The following is a 20549-nucleotide window of genomic DNA, read 5'->3' on the forward strand; positions in this document are numbered from 1 at the left end:
CACACGTACATGCATGCATTTAGCAATACTTAACCTCTTTAACCCACTACTTTAGATTCCACTGGAGATCGTAAGGTTTCCAAAGATGCCATTTACGTCCTGCTGATTTCCAGGGGAAATGTGTATCAGTGATGCACGAAGCAGATTCCAAGTTTGTTATCAGTTTCACACACTTTCATGCGGTGCAAACATTTGCTTTTGCTATCGGTGTGAAGGTTTTGCAATGCACAAACCTCCTCCGTTTTTCTCTTTTTTTTTTTCTCTCTTTTGGACTTTATGAAGGACTTGTTTGAGCAATATTGGCACATGCAAGACAAATAGCCGGAGACAGATCACTTTAACCTTTGCAAAAAGCAGATCGATCGGTGCATCCCGAGCCAATATGTAATAAGATGCTTTATTTCATAGTTAAGTAAAGGGGCTAAAATACCTTTTAAAAAGCAAAGCAAAAAAAAATCTCTGTGGAAATAAAATGCTAATTCTGTTCACAACTGGCAGTGACCGAGTACATTATGTGTCGCATGTCATCATTTCCCGCTGCAGCCCCTCGACCCACAGCACCTGTCAGTCACCCCTCCCTCCCCTCCTCCGCGTCTTCCTCCTCCTCCTCCTCCTCCTCCCATCCTATTATTTTCGCACGTCATTACATCTGGATGGGATGTGCTCGGTGCCGCACCGGGGGAGCCGCCGTGAATTGACACTCTGTTCCTTTGCTTATTCTCATCCTCTTGTTTGTTCTCTGTCGCGCCCCCCCCCCCTCTCTTTCTCCTCTCTCTCTCTCTCTCTCGCCTCCCTCTGTCTCCTCATTTTCTCCTCTCCAATTTATTCCCCCGCATCATAGCCGGAGGGCACGCAGGTTGGTGAAAAAAAAAAAATGTTAACAGCCAATTAAGCTGTTTTTAAGGCGTTTTCGAGGGGCGTACGTGCGGGGAGGGCTCGGTTGTCGTGCGCACGCGGACATGCTCGATGTGGTGTGGGGATTGAACTTGTGACCCTCCAGTTACAGTGTTAAGTAGAGACCTGTTCTGTTGCGTGCCGTCGGGATGCGTTCAGGACTACGTGGTGGAGGAGGAACGCACACACACACACACACACACAGGCAGTTTATTCCAGCCTCTCTGGAGAAAGTTAACATCACAGGAGGCTTGAAGGGGTTAAACTGAGGCAAAAGGAGATGAGGATGGACTTCAGATTCAGCTTCTTCTTTTTTTTTTTTTTTTTTTTTTTTTTTTTAAGGACTGATTGACAAGATGACCTTTTTAAAAAGTGACACTGCTATTATTAGCCACACACCATTCGGGCCAATTACATGTCAGCGAGGGTAGAAATACCTGCCTTCACCTCAGATACTGTCACTGATCAGCTTTTTTGGTTCGATTTTTTTCCCTATTTTGAGTGTTTTAAAAGTAGATGATTCTACTTTACTTTTATTTATACCTGTTGAAGCGTTACAGTACACTTTAAATTGCATCCAGTACAGAAAACGTGTTTTGTGGCCGCCCTTAAGCATCAGAAACTGGACTTGTGATTTTTCATGTGTAATTTGGACCATTTTGGAGCCATTCACAATGATTTTTTTTGTCACTCTTTTAATTTTTGAAATTAAAAGGCTCAAACTTGAACTCTATCCTCAAATCCTGTTAGAGTTGCATGGAAAAGATCACATGTAACAAAATATCACAGGCAAATATGATGTTTTCTATTTTTTTTTATAAATACATTTAAAATATGCTTTTTTTGTGTGCTTGAGTAGATTTCCACACCAGTAATTTTACCTACTTTTACTTAATTGGGATGCTTTAATATTCTTTGCATCCCTGCATGTCGACTTGCTTAACATTTCATTAACACACCTAAAGCCAATTGATCTGGCGGGTTCAAGGAAATGCCGTTAATCATTAATTAAAGGCGTCTATTGATAAGTGTAGCTACAGCTTCTTGGCGTGAATTTCAAAGTCTTTTTTTTTTTTTTTTTTACACAACCTGGGTCAAGGAAAAGTCATGGGAGGACATTCTGAAATGAAGCATTTTCACTTTAATTGTGTCGCTGAGCCACGAGAGGCTGAGTTTGCACAACCCGAGCGCAAACGCTGAGTAAACCTTTAATTCTTAATCGGTAATTATTAATTGATGATAATTGAACGCTTTTGATCTGCCAGAGCAATATAAGCTGCAGCGCGAGCGGTGACTTTCAGCGAGCGTGTTAATATTTAAAGTAACATTTACGAGATCACAGGTTTGTCAGATGCTCTACAGCGGCTTTGATCGGCGCTCTGCCAGTCAGAACTGAGGAGCGATGAGTTTTATAATGTCACTTCTGTCGTATTGATTTTTTTTTTTTTTTTTTTTCAATCTGTGAGGCTCCGTCTTCTTCAAATTCCCTCACGGTGGCCATCGCTCACTTGAAAAGCAGCGAGTCACGCGGCTGCAGCTGAGACAAAGCTTTAAAATAAGAATATTAATAAAAGAAAATCTGCCACTTCACATAAAAAAAAAAAAAAAGAAACGTGCACATTTTGCATTTGAAGCTTCACTTTGCATGCGTTTCTTGCTTACACATTGTCATCTGTCGCCGTGCGTGTTTACGTGCCTCTGTTGTGGCTGTGGGAAAATGAACCCGAGTCTTTGATAACTCAAGGTGACTCGACTATTGGCAATCTTCTCTGCCTCATCCGAGAGAGGCGGAGGGGGGGGGGTGCAATTGAAGTTAAAATTGGATAAGGCATAGCTCACATCAAGCCCATATTTGTGCAACACAGCGTTCTGATTTGTCTTGCTCCATATTTGAAGCTGAGTGTAATGATGCCTCTGGTTTGATATGCTGCTTTAAGTCGACGCTGAAAGCCTGTTGAAAGCCGGGCGATGATTTATTCACAACTTGTCACTTCACGATGTGCTGCTCCTTCGCCATGCCGTCCTGTTGTGTGAGGCAGATATTTCTGTTCTTTCTACAGTTTTCTTCAATCCTGTTCTTTTTTTTTAATAGCAGCTTGTTGCAGTGTCACAAGATCAGTGACGGACGGTAATGGTTCGATTCTTCACTCTTCAACTCGGCCGTGTCCTCTCCTTCCTCACTTTGAGTCGAAAAGTTTGTGTGTCTCCTTGTGTGTGTGTGTGTGTGTGTGTGTGTGTGTGTGTGTGTGTGTGTGTGTGTGTGTGTGTGTGTGTGTTTGACACTGCGTGGTAAAATAGCGGGGAGAAAAATAATCAGGGAGCGACTCCTCACTTCCTCCTTTCATCGTGTCATTTCAATAACAGAGCTTCTTTTTGTCTCGCTTGCCACGTGAAACAAGGCCATGTGGAACAACTTCTAATACTTTCTTTTACTCTCTATCGCTCTCTCGCTTTCTCTCTCTCTCACTCTCACACAGACACACACACACACAGGTTCTCCCTACCAGGAAAGGTCATGCTCAAATTGCTGTTTTATGTGTCCTCTCTTTCAAGTTACTGAAGATTTTTTTGATATAAATTCTTTTCATGTCTGCCTCTCTTCTCTTTCACACACACACACACACACACACACACAAACTTCAACACCGCCGCTACTCAAGTCACCATGAACGCCGTGTGTATGCGTGACCGTGTGCACGTGCTAAACAGGCGCATGCTCCTTGGCCTCGGGGCGCTCCGGCCTGGACGCTCTCCAGCAGCAGGGGAGCGGAGCGGTGCAGCGATCCAGGCGACGGCGCTGCATGGCTGGCCAGATTGCACCCAGGAGGAGCCCCCCCCCCCCAGCTCCTGTGCATCTGGGTCCCCACGTGTGGGTGTGAAAACAGCGTGCACATGCGGGGGCCTCCATGTGCTGCCAACACATGCCGACCCTCCAGAGAGCCCCGAGAGTTTATTTAAGAAAGCTCGCTCCAGGTGTCGGGGCTCCTCAGTGGCATCGTGCGGGGATGAAGCGGAGGGCAAACCCGCGTAAAAACACTCACCGACATTAATCTGTTCATAACTACAAACACGTACACACACAGGGCTGGGTGTTGGCAAGTCGTTTATAGACATCGCAATATTGCCAAGTGCAATATCCAAATCACAGGAGCAGCAAACTTCTGATAAGCTGTGTGACAAAATCGCATAAAGTATTGTTTTATTTCAGAGATGCCCTGGTCTTCAAATCATATTCTCCAGATGTAAGAAAAGATGTTTGTTTTGGTAGAGAGCAAAGCAAAAAAAAAAACATGATTTTGATTTTTTTTTTTTCCGTGAAAATGAAAATCATGACAAAATTTTCATTTCACAGTCGCGACATTTGACCATATGGTATTTTGTAATCGTTCAGCCCTCTTGAACACTACATATCACAGCACATGGGTCCCTCAATACGATTTGTATCACGAGATATTGCAGAACTGGCTGAAAATGTATAAGGCCAGACAAAAAAAAAAATTCTGAGTTCCGGTTCCCGACCGAGTGTCCCATTTAACCCCCGAGTCAGGTTATTTTATTGGCCTCTGTGTAAAAATAAAATAAAAAAAAATAAAATAAAGGCACTATGCGACCGAGTGGGACCTTGTTGGCATTGGTCAAAAGTTAAGCAGGGCTTTTATTTTGATGTATGTTGCACTCGCCTTATTTGTGATGTTCTCGCGTAACTTCGGAAAATAACTTCATGGAATCACACGCCACCGACAGCACCGGCTGGAAAGAATGGACTTCCGCACGGTGTGTGTGTGTGTGTGTGTGTGTGTGTGTGTGATTTGTCCTCGCAAACCACCAGCGAAAATAATCCGACTACAAGAGAAAACCTTTGCAGACGTAGTGAAAGAGGTGAAACAGTGCCGTTGGAGATTTGCAAGTGGAGCTCGGCTCTATGGCGGTGGGCGTGATGGGTGTTTTCGACTTCAGATACCTGAGACAGAGACACCTCCCTCTGCTAGTAATAATGCTGCTCCGTCCGTTAAAAAGGTGGTAACTTATGCAAATATTGAATTATTATATTTAAAAAGCAACCCATGCATCGCTTTCCGAAAAAAAAAGAATAAAATAAGATAAAATCCCTACCTACCCATCGTTCCTATGAATAAATAAAATAAAATAAATCCCCCCTACTCATCCTTAAAATGCTAATAAAATTAAAAATAAAATAAATAAATCCCCCTACTCATCCTTAAAATGCCAAATAAAATAAAAAAATAAAATAAAATAAATTCCCTGCCTATTCAAGCCCTTAAATGACAAGGAACCGGAACCCAAAGTATTTTTTTGTTTGGCCTAAACAGAGCTTAAAATGCGACCTGCGGTATCACCCTGACAGAATATTCAACATATTAGACGACAAATCAGGTGACAAACTGACTCAAAACTATTTTATTCAAAATTCCCATTCCAGTTTATCAACACAGAATCAGCACAACCTGCAGCACAACCGGACACAGGGCACGGAAATGTCAGCGTCAACATTTTCATCACACACTGCATGAAGACATGACATAGCAACACAAGGGGCTAGAGAATAAAAGCAGAATCTTAAAAAATAATATTAAATGTTACTGAATGTTACCGGTCTTGCTAGTCGCCACCAGCAATACGACTTGTTTAAACGTGTTTTAATTTTTGATTTCAGTGTGGCTTGTTTCATGAAAATCTGTGAAGTCAAAATGCACGTCCCTAATAAAGGGACATAAATCACACTTGAGTGGAAATACACTTGTCACGTTGGTGGCTGTTTGCCTCAGGATGATTGCTGACTCTAGGTCAGTTTACGAGCTTTGTAATTTGCTGCTGTGTCACCGGTTATGAGTGTGTGTGTGTGTGTGTGTGTGTTTGTGAGACTGTGCTTCCTCTGCCAGAGCTGCTTTGGTAAATAAGCCTGTGTTTTCAGTCCAGCAGCTTGGTTTTCACACAACTACCTCAGTGCAGGACTCTTTTGGCAGTTTTGTTGTTGGTATCACGGGTTGACTGTGTGTGTGTGTGTGTGTGTGTGTGTGTGCCAGCGGGGATTTGAAGTGATTTGTGTGCTTGGAAGAGAAGAGGAAGACTGTGCCTTCTCGGTTTCTTTCTGTCAACATTCTCCTTCCTCCCTTCAGCTTGTGAGGAGTCTCTGTCCCATAGACACAGTTGGCTATGTGTGTGTGTGTATGTGTGTGTGTGTGTTGTTCTCTGCCTATGTGAGAACTAGTTTTAGACTTTTAGACCTCTGGAGTGTGGGTGTTTTTTTTGTTTTCTTCAGGTTAGTTTGGAAGTGTGTGGTCATACTTTCTTTTTCATGCTGACAGCCACAGCTGCTTTCAAAATATAATGTTTGAATGAGAAGGACCCGGAGTGTAAAAATCCACCAAACTCTCTAAAGTATGACCACCACTTCCTTATGTCATCTGCTCTGAGTCATGTGTGTAACTTGTTTATGTTTTTGAGAATTGTTTTGTGAATGCAAAAGAAACGCAACATGAAACTGTGACGCTTTAAAAGGCAGAATGAGTCGGATTTGCAAGTTTTCATTTCCTACACATCGCTGTTCATCCTCCTCCACAATCCACAATTTTTTTTAGCTTCCTTTGGATTGATTGGATGTGGCGCTATCGATCCGGCACCGCGTGCTGTGATTGGCTGAGCGCTTCACACCCGCTGCCTAAAGGCCGACACCCCAGGAGTCCTGCGCTCAGCAAAACAAGAAAATCCAGGCAGGGGGCAGGGTCTCTGCAGACACACACACACACACCAACACACACTTCTAGTGAAGACTGAGAAGTAGCCTACTATTTTTGTTAGAATAACATAACAACACCTTCCTAAAATAATCGCCTAAGTCATTCTTTGTCAAAAATGAGTTTTTTTGCCTAAATCATCTCCTCTTGATGCTGGCCACCTCAGTTGAACAGATCATGCCATTCTACCCCTGAAGTATAACTGCCTAAATCAAGAGTGTGTCAAAATTGTGACTTAGGCAGTTTATTTTGCCTAAGTCACTTTTTTTTTTTTGTGACTTAGGCAATTTTATGTTATTTGGGCTATTTTAGGCTATTTTAAGCGTTTCAAGATGGCAGCGGTATCAAGAAGAAAGAAAATTTTCTCTGCCAATGAAGTTATTTCAATGATCCAGGGCTCATCCTCAACTGGTAAGTGATGAGGTTTAGTGTAACATTGGAATATAACATATTACAGTTGCCTAAGTCAACAAAGGCATGTTCAGAAATTTGCCAAAGTCATTTATTTCTGTTATGTTACATAATTGACTGACATTGTTTTTAGTATATCAGTAGTCATCTTTTTATATATATATATATATAACCATTTTGAGTGAAATTATCAATAAGTCTCATACAGTTCATTTTTGGTGAAGTTTTTTGTGTCTCCTGAAAATCCTCAAAAAATGACTTCGGCGATTATTTTAGGAAGGTGTCGATAAATAAAGTTAGGATTATGATTAGGCTCTACATGTGTGTTATTGCTGATATTATGACCATCATTGTTGTCATGTTAACAGCACTAACAGTGTTCAGGGCAGCTGATTTAGCTGAAGGAACTAAATAAATCTGTCAGTGGTTTCCTTGTGATGCAGCATCTGACCGCAGGACGGCCGACGGGGAGAGGCTGCAGGGAGACCAGACAGCTCCTCGGTGGCTGCTCTGCTCGGCTTTGATACGTTTACATGCAGTGTGTTACCGTGGCCCGCACCAGGAGCACAGACTGAGGGGGAAAGGAGTGAGAGAGGGATGGAGGACAAGAGCGAGAGGAAGACAGGAGGAAACAGCAAAAGCAACTGCAAAGACGATGTGCGGCGAGACTGACAAAAGAGGAAAAAAAGGGTGCAAGACAGTGCAAAGCAAAGCAGACGGAGAGAGTGGGAAGACAAAAAGAGTGAGAAATAAAAACAAAGAACATGAAAGAATGGAGGGACGGGAAGAAAGACAAAAAGAGCAAAAGGAAGTGAAAGACGCAGGAAAACATGTAGACAAGTGAAAGGACAGTGACTAAGAGAGATGATGAAAAAGGTGACAAGTGAGGAAGAGAAAGACAGATGACCGGTGATGGAGCAAGAGGGACCACGGGGACTCAGAGAAAGACTGAAAATGAAAGAAAAAAGTTTGATTAAATGAGAGAGAGAGAGACAGAGAGAGATTGAAATAAACAGAGAGAGGGCAGTAAGACAGACTGTGGAAGTTAGAAGGAGAGAGAGAGAGTGAAAAAGAAAGCAAGAGAAAGACAATAGAGCCTGAGAAAGAGCATTATACAGGAAGAAGGAGAGGAAAAAGGAGGAAAGAGGGATAGAGAGAGGAAGTGAGGGGGAGTGAGCTAGAGAATGAGAGAGAGAGAGAGAGAGAGAGAGAGAGACGGCTCTATTCAGTCTCGCAGATCAGTCTCGTAGATGTTGTAGTCACACTTTCCTCGCTGTAGGCTGTTGTGTTTCCCAGAGGAGAGGTTCAAGACTTTTATTTTTTTGCACAGGACACTCTTCTTTCCATCACGCTGCCATCACTTTTTCACTTTTGATTTCCTTTTTCTTCCCCCCCCCCCCTCGTGTATTTTGCCGAATTCACTTGGACGCTGCTTCAACAGACAGGATGTTTGTCTCCTGCGAGGACGAGTGACAGAAATTACAAAAAAAAAAAAAAGTTGCACTGCGGTCCTCGTGCTGTTTACTTTCTTTTTTCTTTCTTTTCTTTTTTTTTTTTTTTTTTGACGCTAAAAGGTCAAGACCAAACAGGAAGTTATGCTCAAGTTCAGCACCACCCACTTCTCCAGGTGTGTGTATGCCTCTGTGTGTGTGTGTGTGTGTGTGTGTGTGCAGTTTTCACCTCCTGCGGTGCTTTCATTTTGCAGCGTTTCTTTAATGTGTGTCCCCTCGCCGCTGATTTACTGTTTTGTTTAAGGGAAAGTTTATGACGAAGACGCGGGATCTTTACAGCCGCCGATAAAGCCGTCGCTCTCCCATTTTTCACCGGCTTGACGGCTCCCGGTTAAACAGGAATCGTCTCTCTGTGTCTTCAGGGTTGTGTCCGTTTTACGTGCTGTTGCTGCAATTTAACAGTTTTCCTCTTGATCTTTCCCTCCTCTCTCTCTCTCTCTCTCTCTGTCTCTCTCTCCAGCCACAATGAGCGAAAGGTGACCTGCAAGCACCCGGTGTCAGGCGTCCCCTCCCAAGACAACTGCATCTTTGTCGTTAATGAGCAGTAAGTCTCTCCGCACCGCAACAGACATCAGCGCTCGTCATGTCTCTGATTCCACGGCTGATATCAAAGGCTCGGGTGTTGGAAAACGCCCCGTTCATTTACCTATGAAGGGTTTTTGTTTGAGTATTTATGAATGCAAAGCTGGATGTTACTGGGGGAAAAAAAATAGAGCATGCTCTGCAGAAAATGGCCTCAATGAGAAGTTGTTTTGTTCAGGCTTGAGTCTTCAAAATGTGATTTTTTTTTTTTCTCATTGACTGTTCATGCACACTGCAGAAAAGTCACAAAACATCCAACTTAGCAAGTCGCTCAGACTCACATTGGATCTTAAAGTCATGTTTTTGTTAAAATAGGTGGGAAAAAAATCTGCCAGTGGGATAAGACAGTCCCACTTTACAATATTAATCAACTTTTCTTAAATCAAGTGTCGCTTTCTTGACACTGATCTACTTTATTCTACTTTGTTTCAACATATTTCTACTTGTTCCCAGAAAAATTCCTGAAGTTTTCCCACGTTCTTGCAAAAACTGGACTTTAAAACTTAACGTGAGACTGAGCGACTTGCAAAGTTGGATGTCTTTTGCAGTGTGCATGCCCAGTCAGTGGATGAGTCGGGGTTAAAAACGGGTTATCCATGTTGTGTCTGGTGGCAGGAAAGGGTGAAATTAAGTTGTTTATGAAGTCAGAAAAATAAGTGACTGCGGTGGTGAGGGTGGGCTTAACGACTGTACCATCTAATGGCACGTTGAATCATTAATTGTCTGGTGGGGGATAAAGTCTTTCAACATGTTAGGAGCAAGGATGTGTTCAGTCTCCAGGCAGCTGCGAGGCTTTTAACAGAGAAACAGTGTGCAGCCGACAGAAGCCGTGTTTTCTCTGACAAAATCAACGCCCACACTGGAGAGCTCGACTATTCAGCCGTTATCACAGTGCGCACTCTGTACGCGGCTCCAAATCCTCTGCCGGGTTTTCATGATGCAAAATAATCATAGTGGAATCCATTTGCGATACAGCTGCCTCACAATAGACACAGGCCCCGGCCGCTCCGTCGGGGCGTTTTGTCTGAGCTTCCTGGAGGCGGCGGCTGAATAGAAAGCAGAGGATTGTGCTTCTCTTATGCATGCAACGAACTCATGATAATCATTTCGGTTGCATGATCCACGCCGCAGCTTTACCAAAGCTAATAGTTCATTCTCTCTCTCTCTTTCTCTCTCTCTCTCTATTTCTGTCGCCCCGTCTTCCTCATGCTGACTAAATACCAAACCATCTGTCTGTCTCACTGACTGAGGCTGGGGACACACAACAGGATTATCAGGCCTATTTCCACCGACAGTTGGAGGGGAAATCAGTCAGAAATCAGGGGAAATCACCAGTGGCTGGCGAGAATGATCGGGGATTTGGTGAAGGGCTTACACATTCATCATATTTTAGCACTTCCAGACCTGGTTTTGGTACGAATCAGCCCTCGAGTTATTCCATTTATTTTTATTTTTTTTTACACACAAATGGAAACAAACCAAAAGGGTGGAAACGTGGAGGAAAATATTGCTTGGTTGCTCTGCGTAATCAAGATCAGGAATGTGTCGGATGCTCTTGGAAACGGGGAAAACAGAGTTACTAAGGAGGGCGATCCCGGCGCTCCAAATAACAGGAAATGTGACAGTGAGGAAGGAAATATTGCAAAACCCTTTATTGTAGCGGCCAAATCATTAAAAAGCCAACATGTTTTGACCGCTGAAGGTCTTTGTCAGGGCTTTAAAAACAGACAAATACAGGTGCAGCCTCACCTGTATAGTTGCAACAACCAATAGGAGGCAATCACATGACCCAGAGAACATCATGACAAGGAAGTGCATTCACTCGATGGTGTGTTTAGGTGCTGTTGGATCAAGGTGAGGTACTCCAGTGTAAAAACATGGGAAACAAATCCGAGGCGAGGCGCTCGTGGCGTTTTAAACTTCATAAGCCTTCATCCAGGCAGGATAAAGCGGATTGAAAACATTAATGCACACCAGCCTCGGCCCTCATCAGGGCGTCTCATCTCATCAGGGTGGGAACGTAATTATAACATAATTTCGGTGGAAAGCAGACGGCGTAAGTTAAGAAAAATTAATCACCAACTACACCTTTTTATGGTGGCATTTATCACGCGGCGCTGGAGTTCACGTCGAAGGTCAATGCGGGGAAAGTTTCCATACAAACATCTTTGTCTGACTTCACGCGGTGTGCGACTTGATTAAAACCGTCAGGAGATCAGAAGGCTTCCGGCACTTTTACGGACGGGGGACTCAACGCGGATCAGTCTGCTCTCCGCTTTAAGTGGAGAGTTAAACCTACATACATAAAACAATGTTTGAATAAATTCTGGATGTTGAGTTTATGATCGTCCTGACTAGCAAGTTGTGTGATACCTTGTTAAATTTTTTTTTTTTTTTTTTTATTTGGTGCTGTTTGCTTTCACACAGCTCAAATAGAAGCAGCAGAAAGTGGCATCCTTGCTTATTACTGGAAAGCACATAAAGAGAAAATGCACCATTCATAACGCAAGGAATATCCTCAACCACGGAGTCTCTCATTGCAATCAAAGGAGGATTAAGGAAACGGTGTGTGAGGGACACGATGCAGCCGCTCCGATTGGTGGATAAGCTGCTGTCAAGCGTTTCAAAGACGGTGCGCTGCCATCCGAAGAGGCCACGACAGCGTCACGATGTTTTGTTGTCGACGGCGGACCAAAGCATCGCCCACGTGAACGCCACCTTAATTTGATTTGAGCGTCTCATTTCCGGTATTATCACAATGCCAGACTTTGGAGTTCAGCGTTATTAAATTGTGTATTATGTGGAAAAACTCGATACTAATACGATACAGTATGGGTCTGTAGGCTTAATGGTGTCATATTTCCCTCTTGACACTAATGGGCTGGTATTCATTTCGAGATATGGGGCTCTTTGACACTGTTGCCATGTTTTCAGGCGTTCGCTGAATTTTACAGATGCTTAAAATATTCAGCATTGAATCGTTTCACAGGGGTGTCAAAGCGGTATTTCTTTGTTATCATGACAGCGCCGCTCATTTCAACCCTGTTGCTTCATCCCTTCGATCATGACTGTCTGTATCAGGCTACACGGTCTCTACGTCTGGCCATCTAGATTTAGGCTTGTCTATCCATTTCTCTGCTGTCTCTAAATCCAAATCTCTATTTTTCTCTCAGTCTGTCTCTCTGCTTATAAATCTCCCCCCGTCTGTCTTTCTGTGCTGCTTGTCTCTTAAGTCCGTCTTTCTGTCTGTTTGTCTGTCTCTCTCCTTTCCTATAAATCTCTCTCTGCCTATCTGTCTCTCAGTGTATGCTTTGCTTACGCCAGATATGCCACAGACACACAAACACAGGGTGAAAATCTCTTTGAATGTTTTATCTCCCTTGCTCTCCGCCGTCTGAATGACTGACTGCAGGATGATCCTGCTCGTCAACTCTGAAATGGGATTCGTTCCTTGGACGACGCGGGCGAATCGCACACAATGCGAGACGAGAAACTACTTTTTCACTCGAGGAGACAAAAAAAAAAAAAAAAAAAAAAAAAAAGGAAAACGGCGAAAAGGAGTCGAGACGACGGCCTGAAATTTAGGACCGGAGCTTCCAAGAAGACAAACAAACTGGAGCAATTACACGGTCCACCTCCAGAGGAGTCGTGGAGACGGCATTTCAATCCATTCTTTCCTTCAAACCGTGGACTGTGGCGAGGCGGGGGAGAAGCCCCTCCTCCCCCCCGCCGCCACCCTGGTTTACTGCTAACAAGTTCAGTCGAGCCACACTTTGAGTGACAGCACCTCTCTCTCACTTTCTTTCTCCCTCTCCGTCACTTTCACGCATACGCACACACACACACCCTTACATTCTTCTCTCATTCCAATTATCTCCTCTGTCACACCGCTCTTGTTGGGGAGTGCGCAGGTGTCCATGTGTGTGTATGTATGAGTAAGATATGTAAATGAGGCGCGCGTGATTTGTATTTTTAAACTTGTTGAGAACATCCGAGGTGAGAAACTCGTGGCAAAACGAGAGGTGTTTAACGGCAGCGATGCCGCTAATGAGAGTTTCACCTTGTTCCCTCCTGAGTGGCATGAAAATGTCGACCAAAACGTGAACGCTTTGAAGTTAAATCCAAGAAACCCGCCGGCCTGACGAATGTACTTAGACCTCGCACGCTCTCACCGCTCGTTGTTTAAGCCCTTTCACGCTGTTTCAGCCTTTATTCTCCCTCCTCTTGATTTTCAAAGTTCATTAAAATTAAATTGTTTTGAGTCACACACTTGATAATGTAATGGGATATTGCATTGATCCCTCTAGGGTATTTCAATTTTCACATGCCCCCCTCCTCCACAGGGAGGCGAGCGATGGGTCAGCTAAAGATGACCCACCGCTTAAAACCAATTTCACAAAAGATCTTGATCATTTGTGTCCAAAGGAAACTGCAGGGACTCACAGCCCTGCAGTTTCAGTGATCACATGTGCTGTGATCCCTATATTAAAATTAGTTCGGGGAATTTGCTGGGAAGGCCACTTCCTCAAGAGCTCCTGTGTGTTGAGCATTTTGTGCCCTGTTCTTGGTAACTTATTAAGTGTGTCTGTATTTGCAGACACAGGAATATAGCCTATTAATTAACATGAAATTCTACTTGATATCAAATTCAGCCCCTTTTTCAATGCAGAAAGACAAATTGGACCAATATTGCCGCAGAAACAATGGCCTGATTAGCAGAAACCTTTTGGTTGGAGACAGCTGATGTGATTTCCCCGCTGGATAGTGACAACATTCTGGCGAGTTGATATTTTTACCTCAAAAACTGAACCTGGCAACATGTCAGTGTGTCAAAAAGACAACTTTTGCATGTCAAAATATCACAAAATGATGCCTTTTAAGCCAGCACTTGATGCTTTGTAACAATATGCAGAAAAAAATAATAACATGCAGGAAAAACTCGAAATAAATCAAGATGGAAATGGCACTCGTGCCTTTCAGACTTTCTAACCAATAGGTCATCCTGCCACTTTTAGTCTTTCAACACCGTCTGTGCCTCTTTTTGTTTTTAAAGTTTAGATTTGAATCACACACTCGGTGGAGTTGATAATATGAACTGGAGGCACAAAACACCTCAGTGCCACATGTACAGCCTCCTGAGCTTTCCTCTTCCCTGCCTCTGCAACATTTTAAATGAACATGAATAGAAAAGAGCGCAAGCCCCAAGCTTCCCTGCAGGCTCAAGATCGTCTTAGTCTTAGTGCGCGCTCAAGATTTAAGCGAGTGTACTGCAGAGGCACTTCCAGCATCGCACGAGGAACGGCTAAAAAAAAATAACGCTGCTTAGTTTCAGTCTCAAAGGTCACCAAACCACACACGTATTGCAGAAAAAACACCCTTATGACTAAAGATCTTTTAACGCGTTGTTCTCTTTCGCTAGTTTCTTCAAAAGAGGAGAGTTTTTGAAATACAGAGACCGTATTTTCTCCCCAGGCTGCTCGGATGAAACCCGGCGCGGAAATAAGCTTCAAACCCCTTTTCCACGTCAGTCTTTTTCTGTCTCTCTCATCTCTCATATCTCTCATGTGCCTATAGAGTGCGTGAAATGCTTGATTGAGAAGGTTATTTGCAAAACCAAATGATTCTAGAAAACATTCGGAAACAACAGCATGTTTCAGTCTCGCTTGAAAAGTTGATTTTTCATGTGTCAAATGGGATTGAATTCACACAGAAATGCTTTGGTGCCGCGATGCCTTCAACTGGGGGTTCACACTGCAATCAATCAGCACCAAACGTCCATTCATTTCCTATAAAAATGAATGAAACTTGGGTGATGTGTGGATGCTCAAACAACCTTATCAGCTGAGAAAGGTTGGCCAGCGCTGAACTTCTCCTTGTCATCGGCCATTAACAGCCAATCATATTTCCACACCTCCTTATTTCACCAGCATTATGATTTCTGTTTCAGCTAAATGGAGAAAAGTCAATCAACTTTTTTTTTTTTTTTTCCATTTTGCACAAGCAATCAACGCCTTCACTTCTCAACAACTGTTGTATGAAAAAATGCATTAAAGGTAGAATGAGTAGGTGGGGTGAGAGCCAGATTGGTACCACGATATCAAATAGGAAGCTATAAAAATTCCACATGCAAAACATGGAAAAAAAAAAAGAGATGAAACACCAAGCTCGTTCCACAGCCACAGTGAATCTGGGGTTGGCTTTCATCCACTGGTGAGCAATGAAGACTTTGAAAGTTGCGTTTACAAACCTCAACCAATAAATTCTGCTCATTCTGCCTTAAATGAATGCATCAAAACCAATGCATAGAGGACGGTTCTATTCACCACTGGGGGCAACAGTGAGCTCTGAGGTAAAGTAATTGAGTTGCGAGTATGTTTGATCAGTGCCACGTAAGTGTCACCACTCACTAGCTAATGAAGTTAAATACTCAAAAATGTTATGTTATGGTAACACCAAAGCAAAAATGCATGATTTGCATGCTGAAACCTTTGCAGCTGAGGGCCTTAACACAGATGCAATCAGAGCCTCTCATACAAACTGCAGTCACATCAGACTGAAGTGAGCAATCGAGGGCTTGTAGTTTTAACACAGGCAAAGGGAATACCCTAAGCAAAACGGACAGCACCCATTCTCTCCTTGCACACCACTGGCAATGAAAATCGATGGCGGGTATTACCTCAGTGGCCTGCCCTGCACTTGGAAACTCAGCCACGTGTGCACGGTGCTCACCGATTTCCAGTAATCTCCCCCGGCTTTCCTCAAGCAGAAGAAAGCCTCGGAGCCTCGGAGGTGCACTGGGACTCAACAGGTCGGAACTACTTTCATCCCCACGGTGCAGTAAACACTGTTATGCTGTTAATGCTCTCTTGTCACCAAAGCCAGCTGATGAACTGTTGTGGATTTTCTGGAACTGAAGTTGTGGATTGAATTTTGTTTGGGGATTAGTGAGTTTTGTGATAGTGGAGCCTGTGGCTTAACTGGGAAAGGCCTGTTTTGGACCACCGCTTGGAGGGGGATCTGAACACAGTGTTTGTACTCTGGCCCTGTTCACATTAGAGCTAAGTATTGGAACTACTTTAAAAGCAACTTGTTGCTAGGGCTGGGCACCACTCACATTTTAACCAATATCGGTACCTGTACCTGGGATTCAGTGCCAGGACTCAGCGGTACCTTTTTTTCTGTACTTTATTCTCTTTGTAGTAACACAAAATGTATTTCAGTCGTAAAGAAAATGAGTCCAAACTTCTCATTTTCAACATTATTATTTATTTAAAACATTTTGTATTAATGATAGGAATGGATGATAACAGCCTTCTAACCCACCAGAAGGACGCTGATAACCCTCCTCAGCCCTCTCCACCACCCAGTCCTCCATAAAAAGGAGTTTGGCTGACATGGAGAGGGCCGAGCCAACAGCGAGGTCCATGAACACATCACTTGCGCTGGCTGTGGTGCAGGTTCTGAAATTTGGCACTAATTAATCTAATGTGAATAGGCACTCAGTGTTACTGATGTAATTCAGCTGCTACCCTTAAAAGCACCATTCAATTCCCAGCCCTACTTGTTACATAACCATGTTGCTGCTGTTTAAAGTAATTTAATAATTTATGTCATTATGTATTGGGGATAAATAACATACAAGAGTAGTTTGGCGTTCCTAGAAATAGAGGTGCACTTTGATGCTTTGTGTATGTTGACATCTTAACACTACAGTACAGTCGATGTATAGCTCAGTCATGTGTTGCCTGCAATTAATTTGGTTGTCCAGCCCGAAAATGCTGATGTAATGTGACTCCCCCTGCATGTTTCCATGACATTTAATAAAGGTGACGTTTTTTGCTGAATTTTGTCATGGCTCCTTTATTCCAGGTTATCTGCTGACTTTACCTTTTCCAAGGTCACACTTCCCTCAAGAGCAGGAATGAGTCCGTTTTTCAACGTCAGCTAGTCAGTGGATTGTCCGAGGATTAGTCGCCTTGTTGGGTCTCAAGAAAGGCCTGTATTTGTAGAAACAGTTTGCCCGAAATACAAAAAAGACATTTCTTCATTCATTTCAACTTTATGTCAGACCAGTGTGGTCCATATAATCTTCTTTTATCCCTACTGCAGTCTGTTAATGCAAATAGTTTCTGAGTAACTTGTCGAGGGTTCCTGTCTGTTGCAGTCGCCCCTGTGTCCTGGAACAGAAACCTGGATGGATAGATTGCACTAAGGATAAGTAGGAAAATGTCTTTTTTTCCATATGTGGTGAACTGGCTCTTTTAATTAGTTAGCACTGTGGTTAGGTGTCAGAAAATGAAGAAGACTCCTGATATCCAAATAATAAATGCTTAAACAAGTTCCTCTTAAATTAAGAAAAAGGTCAAAGAATACTGTCCAGAATTGTTCTGGTCTTTATTCTGCCTTAGTGCTCCTGTTGCACACAGACCCGAAGCCTCGGCCTAATTTACAGTTTCTGTGCGATGACATTTTATATTAATGATGAAACTTTAATAGGCCATATTGAAGACAGAGTTTCTCAACCTTTATAAAATCGGTGGGATTAGGCAACATAGGAATCATCACAAAAAAGATGAACTAAGGCCGGGTCATATATCAGTCTATCAATATATGAATATCTTGGAGATTAGATAATTTAATATCATATTGTATATAATATTGTTATTTAAATGCTGCATTACAGCAAAGGATGCAATTGTCTGCGCTCATTTGACTCTTATGCTTTTCTATTATTTGTCATCATATCCACATTACCAATGATCATCAAAATACTCTGTGTGTAAAAATCGCAAAAGCACCAAACTACAATGTTGTCACGAGATTAATATCAAGATATTCTGTCACAGATACTGTGATGTTTGATTTTGTCCATGTTGTCCAGCCTTAGATGAATCTCAGTGGAAAAAACAATGAAAACTCTTGGTCAAATACTTGAGTTTTGACTGAGTAGTCGACTCTTTCACCACTTTGGCCCGATCAAGACACACACATGCATGGCTTACACGGATTAATATCTGCACCTCTTCCCCTTTCCGCCTCACTCTTTCTCCATCCCTGCTACACTTCCTCTCACCTCCTCTCCTCCTCCTCATAAATCACAATAGGATTTGTGCTGCTGCTCTGCCTCGGGCCCTTAAATGAGAGTTAGTGCTCCACAGCTCTTCACATATTCAAATGTCACTCTCGCTGAAATTAAGAGATTCATAATATCCAGATCCCAAAGAAAAAAAAAAGTTGTTTTTTGCCCCCAAGGGGAAGTTTTCTCCTCATCTCATTAGGATGTGAACTTCTACAGCTCTTGCCTTTGTTAATGATTCTCTAGTTTCCCTTTTTTCTCCCCCCCACCCCTGCATTGTGATATATTCAGCTCTTTAATATTTCCTTCCATTCAGCTCCCTGATGTTTTCTTAATGGTGCACTCCTCTCCCTGTCCTAACAAGTTTAGGAGCCAAGGAGTTTCAAAAGACGTGTCGAGCCCATCTGCCTCGGCTCTGACCCTTTGACACTTTCTCTTTCTCTGTCTGTCTTTCTTTTTCTTTTTTTTTCTGCTCCTGCCTCCTCCGTCTGTCTCCTCCCTTAATTATTAACCGACTCCGCTTTCACGTCTGCGGTTGTCTGATTGTACAAACAACAGAGAGAAAAGGAGAGCAGGGGGAAAGATAAAAAAAAAACAACAGAAAAATGAAAACAGGACAGACAGGGGAGTGGGAGAGAGAGAGAGAGAGAGAGAGAGAGAGAGAGAGAGACTGTATATCAGAGAGAGAGATAGAGAGTGATGGTTGGCTAATGGGAGCCACTGAGCGGCGGTGGGCTGATGAGTCGATCAAAGCGATGTCTGGGAAAGCCAAAGCAAAAAAAAAAATGGCATTGCTTTAAATTAATAAACAGATTGCCTGGAGGGAGGCGCTGATAGATTGGTGTTTAAAAACAACAAAGGGTTTTGGGTTTGACTACTGCAGCTTCTCTGTTATCAAGTGGACAAATGCATACTCATAAACACACACAAAACCCCAAAAAATATCACCCATTGAGAAAGCACCTTCATTCACTTATTGTTTCATGTTTGCATTTTGCCCCTTAATTGTTATTATTTGTTTTTAATTGTCATTGAGTTCCTCATTTTCTGTATCTCACGTGCCATGATTGAATTTGACTTTAAGCAGACGTTATATCATTTTTCGTTTTGTCATCCTCCCCCCCATCCCCTTGTTCTGTTTTTTTAGTGGGAATTGTGGAACGCTTGTCCACCCTGACAAGCCGCTAGAGGCTCTTATCAGGTAACGATCCTCTGCATCAGTAAAGCAGCTCTGACGACTTCCTTTTGGCTTTGGCTTTGGCTTTTTCTCAACCCGCCCTGATGTTTTGAATAGTAGTCTGCTGCCGTCGGTGAATGAAAACCCGTTAAAGCCGCATTCACCAAGATCGGACTTATAGAATCAAGCACAATACAATTACATCGGCAATTTTTTTATTTGGAGTGTCCTGTGTTAATATTCAACCTAGCCAACTTAACCCTAGACCTAACATGAAGTAATTAAGGACCAGTTGATGTAAAAATATCTACACTGTCTCAACTATAAACTCAATTAATACAAAGTTGATACAAAGCATCAACTCAGCAGATGCACAGTGTTGGGAAGGTTACTTCTGAAATGAAATAGGTTATAATTTACTATTTACCCTGTTACAATCTAATAAGCAACTATTTTAATGGCTTCATCAAAGTCATGTACCTTATTACACAGGATTACTTTTTGATGACTTTTCTAACAAATGTTTCAAACTGGACAATAAAGCTGAAAAGTCCTTGAAACATACGTTTAAAGCCGGCCGCTGACTGTCAAACTTTTTATTAAAAGTGCTTCAGTGGAACTTGAATTAAGATCAGAATGTTGTTGTTTTTTGTTTTTTTAATTATTATTTTCAAGGTCACACACCAAAACAAATCACAAGTCTGTAGATCACAAACAACAAGCAAACAACAGAACCAATCAAAAAAAAAAAACAAACAAAAAAAAACATTCAGCTGCCAGCTGAATGGAGCCTGTCTGGACGTAGAGACGCTCCTGCCCTTGAGGCGGCTGCACGCAAATTTGTCCCAGCAGCTTCGTTGGAAATGTGTCAAAAGAAGACATTCCTGCACGGCAGAAAGATGCAAAGCAACAGAAAGGATTTTATATTCCACATACAATCTTTTTACCGAAAAGAATATGTTTAGATGTAACTCCTTTGACTTGATTTGTAAACGTAATGTACAGTACATCTGAATACAATCACTTTTATTTTGTAATTTAATAAAATGTAAGTAGTTAGTCGCCAATACTGCAACTAAGTTGAATATTAACCAATACATGACCGTGTCATTGTATATGGAAGTAATTTACAGTTGAGCCTG

The 20549-nt window shown here is 42.6% G+C and overlaps 1 protein-coding gene across 4 annotated transcripts in view; it reads left to right on the forward strand.

Moving 5' to 3' along the window:
• The window catches only part of LOC115354888 (pleckstrin homology domain-containing family A member 5-like), a 207084-nt gene that overhangs the window by 122899 nt on the left and 63636 nt on the right, over positions 1-20549 (forward strand). For 3 of the 4 annotated variants that reach the window (XM_030045399.1, XM_030045397.1, XM_030045398.1), the window contains exons 4-5: positions 9033-9116; positions 19378-19431. In XM_030045399.1, coding sequence (XP_029901259.1) covers positions 9033-9116; positions 19378-19431 — 138 coding nt within the window. The remainder of the gene's footprint in view (positions 1-9032; positions 9117-19377; positions 19432-20549) is intronic. The other variant, XM_030045396.1, reaches the window with a different exon arrangement.

Source organism: Myripristis murdjan, chromosome 23, assembly GCF_902150065.1.
Source record: "Myripristis murdjan chromosome 23, fMyrMur1.1, whole genome shotgun sequence".
In the NCBI taxonomy this organism is placed as follows: Eukaryota; Metazoa; Chordata; class Actinopteri; order Holocentriformes; family Holocentridae; genus Myripristis; species Myripristis murdjan.